This window comes from Peromyscus eremicus, chromosome 3 (genome assembly GCF_949786415.1).
Source record: "Peromyscus eremicus chromosome 3, PerEre_H2_v1, whole genome shotgun sequence".
Classification (NCBI taxonomy): Eukaryota; Metazoa; Chordata; class Mammalia; order Rodentia; family Cricetidae; genus Peromyscus; species Peromyscus eremicus.
The window spans coordinates 102,180,619-102,187,864 of NC_081418.1; the positions used below are offsets into that span (position 1 = coordinate 102,180,619).

The following is a 7,246-nucleotide window of genomic DNA, read 5'->3' on the forward strand; positions in this document are numbered from 1 at the left end:
ATCTACACTAAAAAGAAAAAGGAGAAGATATAAAAATGACAAAAGGTAGATTACCGAATCTATTATGAAAAGAAAAAAGAGAGAATATAAATATGATTTTAAAAAGGAACTACTTGTTTTAAATAAGATAAGTAATGAAAATTTTTTTGTCCGAGTTTATCAAATGTTACTGGACTGGACATTGTTAATATATATAATGGATTTTTTTGCCTGAATCTGTCAAATGTTAATGGACTAGACATCGTTAATGTAATCTTGACTGTGTATATTGTATATACTTATTGGATAGTTTTTCTTGTATTAGTTATAAGCCTTTTTAAATTTTAGACAAAAAAGGGGAAATGTGGTGGTATTGTGTTCCCCAAAATATTGTGTATCCTAATAAACTTATCTGGGGTCAGAGACAGAACAGCCACTAGATACAAAGGCTAGAAAATGGTGGCACTCACACCTTTAATCCTAGGACTTAAGAGGTAGAAATCCCTCTGGATCTCTGTGAGTTCAAGGCCACATTGGAAACGGCCAGGCATGGTAACACATGCCTTTAATCCAAGAAAGCGAGCCTTTAATCCCAGGGAGTGGTGGTAGAAAGCAGAAAGATATATAAGGTGTGAAGACCAGAAACAAGAAGCATTTTGGCTGGTTAAGCATTTGGCTGGTTAAGCATTCAGGCTTTTGAGCAGCACAGTTCAGCGGAGAGCCATTTGGATACGAGGACTCAGAGGCCTCCAGTCTGAGGAAACAAGACCAGCTGAGGATCCAGCGAGGTGAGGTAGCTGTGGCTTGTTCTGGTTCTCTGATCTTCCAGTTCACCCCAATAACTGGCTCAGGTTTGATTTTATTAATAAGAACTTTTAAGATTTCTGCTACACATTGAGGCTTCCTGTAACTGTCATGCTTATGAGGTGGGGCCGAGAGAGAAGCCCTTAAGACCTGAGATCTGGATGTGCCAGCTCTCTTGGTTCCTGGATCCTGGATCCTGAAGATAGATCGAGCAGAGTTCTCCAGAGAACACCGCTGGACTGAAGGACACCTTTCCCGGACCCTGTAACCTATCCCTTTACTTGTAAGTTACCCCACAAAATAAACCTCCCTTTTAACTACGTGGAGCTGCCTTAATACTTCCATCAATACTTTACTAAAACGGTGACATTCCTAAGTCTAGATACACTCTAAAAACAGCTTTCACCCTTGTCGAAGTCATTTCTCTTTGCAACAGAAAACCACAACCAGTCCCAATGCAGAGAACAAGTGGTTGTGGAGTGTCCAGCTCTAAACACACCTATAAAACAACCACTGCACTTATAAGGCTTAGGGAACATGGAGGGAGAGGGGCAGGAGGATCCTAAGAGCTGGAGTATGGAGAAAGGTTCTGTGAGATTGTGCATCCTAGAAATGACTTGTGATACCACGAGAACATGGCTACCTAAGCAAGACCTGAATAATGACACCACCAGTGGATGTGCTAACATGAGGTGGCAGGGCTGGGAACTCACAGGGCCTCAACCCTAGACAAAGAACGACAGGCAACCAAGGAAGGCTGAGAACAGGAGAAATAGTCTTCCATGGGAATGAGCTCCTAATTGGTTAGTCAAGATCATGTGGTCAGCCCTGAAATCATATACAAGCAACACTAGATTGAGCAAGGTGTGTGTGTGTGTGTGTGTGTGTGTGTATGTGTGTGTGTGTGTGTGTGTGTGTGTGTGTGTGTATGTGTGTGTGTTTTTCAGAACAGGATTTCTATATTGCCCTGGCTGTCCTGGAACTCACTCTGTAGACCAGGCTGGCCTCAAACTCATAGAGATCCACCTGCCTTTGCCTCCAAAGTTCTGGGATCAAAGGCATGTGCCACCACCACCTGACGTTTATTTTTAAAAACACCATCCGAGGGCCAGCAGTACCCAGACACTGGGAGAATGGCTTCCTGTCCTATCTAAGGAGCAGAGTAGAGTTGGTGGAACAGGAATAGAGTCCCCAAAGAGGGAGGGCTGCTTACTGCTGCCTCCCCCAAACTCAAAAGCACCTCCTATGTCTTATCTCCCCTGTATCACCAGCACAGTGGCTGACACCAGCAGGGGCCTAGTACAGATGAGTGAAACAGCTAAGGTCTCACAGTTGACCCCGTGCACAGGATAGTGTGAGCTGTATATGCGGATGGCCAGCTTTGTCTGCAGTGGCTACAGGGCTGACTTTGGATGGCTAGTGAACTGGATAGTTTTCTGTGAACTTGACACAAGCTAGAATCATCTTGAGAAGAGGGAACCTCAACTGAGAAATTGCTTCCATAAGACCTGGCTTACAGGCTGTATGGCATTTTCTTAATTAGTTACTGGTGTGGGAGGGCCCAGCCCATTGTGGGTGATACCACTCTAGGAAGGTGGTCCGGGGTGCTATAAGAAAGCAGGCTGAACAAGCCAAAGAAAGCAAGCCAGTAAGCAGCACTCCCCCATGGCCTCTGCATCAGTTCCTGCCTCCAGGTTCCTGCCCTGCTTGGGTTCCTGCCCTGACTTACCTCAGTGATGGACTGTACCCGGAAGTGTAAGGCTCCTCCACAACTTGCTTTTGGTCATGGTGCTTATCACAGCAGTAAACCTTCTAACCGAGGCAGCCAGGTTGCAGCTCCCAAGATGCAATGAGCTCTCTGAAGGCCAGGTTCCTCTGAACTGCCTCATGAAGCTGTTGTCCCCAGCCCTGCCCACAAGGGAAGGCCTGCCCATTTGACACCTACCTGGTGTTCATGACTGAGGCTCTTTACAGAGCCTCTTACAACCCGGCTTCCAGGAAAATGAAGTTGACCATTTAGTCAAACGGTCTCTATCCTGGCGGTCAGGTTCTGGGCTAGATATCCTCCTCAGTCATGTGTCCCTGAATGGGACCTACACTGAGGCTGGATGCTGAGGTCTTGTGAGCCAGTAGGCTGGTCCTTCACTCCCAGCCTCTACAGGAAGCTACGGCCTGCTCTGGGCTCCCTCTGACCTCCCGGCTGGCTTCGGCAAGCCAATCCCAGGTCTGGCTGGCAGGTCTGGTTTTGCCACACACTCACCAACCCTCAAGTTTCTCAAGTTTATCACCTGCTGTTTTGCCTCAGTGCTACCGGGTGCCCCCAACTAAGCACCCCCACCCCAGGGCCCCTCTCCAGGGGGTTGATTATGCTCTCCCATCTTCTTGTGGTAGCAGAGTTTTCTTGTACTTTCCTGTGTTGAGAGGTGACATCATCTATTTTATTATTAAATGTTCTCAGACAAGAGAAAGGAGGAGAGAGAGATAGTCAATATGGAGGTGGGGGGCTCTAAGTATCCTTGTGGGAGCAAGAATGTATACTAGTTCATTTTTGGGAAATACACAACGTGGCTATTGTTGGCAGCTGGTGATAAAGCACATTCCGCTCACACTGTGGGATTTCGAATCAGCTAGAAAATATTAAATGTCTCCAGTGTTCTTAAGATAGCTTTTTGCAACAGGGTCTCACTATGTAACCCAGGCTGGCCCAAACTTACAATCCTCTTGCCTGATTGTCCCAGTGCTGGTTTTACAGGTATGCACCACCACTCCTGGGGATGCTCAGTGTGGGGGTCATGGAAAAAGCAGGGTGCAGACGGGCATTTTTATTGTGTGCTTGAAAGGACATGCTGTAGGCCCAAGTTTCTGCTTGGATGTGCACAGAGCTTGCTTGGAGGTGTCTCTGTGCATCCCACGGGGTCTGGAGAGAGGTTGGGGGTAGACTTTCAAATAGGTGTGTGGGGGAGTGAAAGTATGCTTTTGAAGTTTGACTTGCCCTGAAAACACATTAAGTTGGGATTTAAAAGCTGAAGGGAACAGAGACTGCAGGGATGATGGCGTTGTCCCCCTTACAGCCTTCTTAGATGCCACCCAGTGTGAGCACCTGATAGCATGCATGCCATTTAGCCTGAGAAGGGACATTTCACCCATACTGGGCCCAGCCAGCCCACCTCCTCCAGGCTCAGCCTAGCAACCACAGCAGAAAAAAAGCTGAGAGGCTTGTTTTGTGGTGCCATCTCTCCTGACCTGCAACCGTCAGAAGTCTGTATCTCCACAGCACCTCAGAATGTGGCCTTGTTTGAAAATAAGGTCATTGCAGACATGTTTACTAAAGTTGAGGACATTCTGACATCAGCCCACGTCCACTGTGCTAATAAAAGGGACCCTGGAGCACAGACACACGGGAGGAGCACTACAGAAGTGTGAAGGCAGAATCGGGTGGTACCCTCAAAGCCAAAGGCAGAGGGCGTGGGTCATACTCTCCCGGTACATCAGAAGGCACCAGCCCTGTACACCTTCCTATCAATCATGGCTGCCAAAGCTGGGCAACGGCTTCTACTCTTTAAACCATGCAGTCCCTGGTGGCTCTGCATCACAGCAGCGGTAAGAAACTCATACATGGTGCTGATTTAGAACTACCTAGCCCCCGAGTGAGTTCACACCTTACTGTCCCAGGCTCCAGGGTTCCTTTTGACCTCTGGAAGTTCCCACCCAGCTCAGTACTTACTGTCATTGACTATTTTCACAGGGAACATAGAGGAATGTGCCTTGGACATCATGGCTGAGAACCAACCGGTGTGCAAAGCTTGGCCTTAGCTGAAGGAGATTCTCGCCTGGGAAGTGACACAGTACTTGAGTGGGTGGTCTCCCACACCCACAGCCCTCCTCGACCCTGCGTGGCTGACAGTAGCTTGCATTTCCACTACGTGGCCTATCCAGGTTTGGTGGGATCCACTGTCCCCCTCCTGAGTAAAGCTCAGCTGCCAGGGTCCTCCTGTTTTTAGAACACACCAGCTTTGGTCTGCCTGGGGCCTCTCGCCTAGCTGAGGTTGGGGGTGGGGTAAGGTTGGGGGTGGAGGCTTCTCCCTTTAAATCCAGGCTCAGATGTCATCCTGAGAGACCTTCCTGCACCAGTGCATGTAATGACCTTTCATTTTCTTCTTTATGGGGTCAAGTGGTTACCACTTAAAAGGCTTTTATTGCCCATTTCTCCCAGAATGCAAGCTGCATGAAAACAAGGCCTGTGTTCCACCTGTCAGAGTTCCTGACCATGTCTTGGGCATCCTTCAAATAGAAATGAGTTAGTTTTCCTGTTTGCAGAGGCTCAGCCAGAGTTCCACACCATCGCCAGGAAGGGCTGGCGGTGGAGCCCAGGGTAGCTTGCAGTTTGAGCCATCCCTGCCTCAGTCCCTTTGGAAGAGGAAACACCACCCAGGAATCCAGCCTCCTAACACCCTGAACTCCTCCTACCACGCCATGGCCTGGGGGCAAGAATGCAGCAACAAGGCAAAGGATGGCTGCTTAAATTAGGCCTGTCATAAAAGAAGTGGAAAGGAGCAAGGAGGGGCTCAGAGCCTTGCAAGGGGCCCAGCTAAGGTGCTGGATCTCGGGCCCGCGCCCCATGGCCACCCCGCCTGGAGCACCCACCAGCTGCGCGCAGCCTGCTCGCTCCGAAGACTCAGTCCGCAGTTCTCGAGTCTTCTGGTCCTGAACTGCGTTTACAACGCCAAGGCAACCATTCTCACAAGAGCTGTGATGTCACAAAGCCCCGGAGGCGGGCCCGGGCACACTTGGCGGGCAGGCGCAGAGTCCTTGTGCAGGACTGGAGCAGCTGAAGGGCAAACGAGACCGAGACCAGGAGGGAACAACGACCAGGAGCGGAGCCAAGTCCGGGTCGTTGCGGCCCGGACACAGGGTGTGTCCGCCCGGCGCAGCAGCCCCTCCCACCCCCAGATTCTCCTGCCCACCCTTAAGGAGTTTGCTGCAGCTGGGGCACACCCAACAGCCTGGCTCCTCGGGGAATATTTAGGGATCTTCGGAGTTGGGGCGGGAGTCTAGGGTTGTCCTCTACAACAGGCCAGGAATGTGCCAAAGATAATCCCCCTTAGCTCCTGGCTCTACCCAGAGTCGCTGGCGCCACCCGTTGGGTGGAAAGATCTTGGCAGGAAGGCCAGGCATGGGATTGCAGAGGTGGCTTCTGGAGTTTGGTGGGTCGGGGATCACCAAAGAGGACAGTATCCTGCAGGGCAGTCCAGCCATGGGGGAGCCAGGCAGAGAGTGTTGTTGGCCCTGCATGCGGTTTGTGTGTAGGTGGGTTTTTTGGGCACCTGGTGTTAAATACCCCTTGGAAGCAAGTGGCTCCCTGCACCCTGGTGCTGGAGGCCCTTGCACCGTCGTCTAGAATCTCCAACTTTCTGGCCTCAGCTTCCTTTCACTCTGTCAGAAAAGCTGGACAAATCTCTCTCTCTCTCTCTCTCTCTCTCTCTCTCTCTCTCTCTCTCTCTCTCTCTCTCTCTCACACACACACACACACACACACACACACAAAAAAAAAAAAAAAAAAAAACTGCACCAGATTTGAGGCTCAGCAAACCAAGAGATGCACTTATTAATTCACCCATTCAAGCAAATATGTCAGGAATGGTTTGTCTTTTAAACCACGAGGCTTTTAGGAATCTAGAAAAATAAGCCACCCAAAAAGAAGAAGACAAACGAGGGTGCTACCGGTCCTGGTGTCAGCACGCTTGTCCTGAGTCCCCCGTGAACCCTCACAGGGTGTTTCCTGTACACCAGGTACCGCTCAATACACTTGGCACAAATCCACCATTCAGTGCTCACTGCCACCCGGATTAATAGGTTCGGTTCTGAACCACCCCCCCCCCCTCCTCAGCATGAGGAGCCAGTGTGACCCCCTCAGTTCCTGGAAGAAAGCCACACCTGTGTTAAACATTCCAAAGCCAAAGTGATTGATACAACCTCAATGATTGTAGAGAGTTGGAATGCTGCAGGGCTACAGGCAGATTATCTCAGGTAATATAACCCCTCGAGACCTTTTGTTGTGTTTTTCCAGACAGGGTTTCCCTGTGTAATAGTCCTGGCTGTCCTGGAACTGGCTTTGTAGACCAGGCTGGCCTTGAACTCACAGAGATCAGCTTGCCTCTGCCTCCCAAGTGCTGGGATTAAAGGCATGCACCCCCACCATCCAGGGAAACAGCCATTTTTAGTTGTTGGTTTGTTTTTGTTTTGTTTTTTGAGACAAGGTTTCTCTCTGTAGTTTTGGTGCCTTTCCTGGATCTCACTCTGTAGACCAGGCTGGCCTCAAACCCACAGAGATCCGCCTGCCTCTGCCTCCCGAGTGCTGGGATTAAAGGCATGTGCCACCACCCGGCGAAACAGCCATTTATTGAACACATTTGTGATTGATGGAACATTCTTGTGACTGTTAAATAATCCTTTTTGGAATGTT

The 7,246-nt window shown here is 49.7% G+C and overlaps 1 protein-coding gene across 2 annotated transcripts in view; it reads right to left on the minus strand.

Annotated features, from left to right (window-relative positions):
• Positions 1-5,516, minus strand: part of Cfap100 (cilia and flagella associated protein 100) — a 30,855-nt gene extending 25,339 nt beyond the window's left edge. The window contains exons 1-2 of one of the 2 annotated variants that reach the window (XM_059258181.1): positions 5,428-5,516; positions 4,508-4,613 (exon numbers count right to left, since the gene is read on the minus strand). In XM_059258181.1, the coding sequence (XP_059114164.1) occupies positions 4,508-4,559 (52 nt within the window). In that variant the 5' untranslated portion in view covers positions 4,560-4,613; positions 5,428-5,516. Of the gene's footprint in view, positions 1-2,512; positions 2,554-4,507; positions 4,614-5,427 lie in introns of those variants that run through there. The other variant, XM_059258182.1, reaches the window with a different exon arrangement.
• Positions 5,517-7,246: the final 1,730 nt, after the last annotated feature.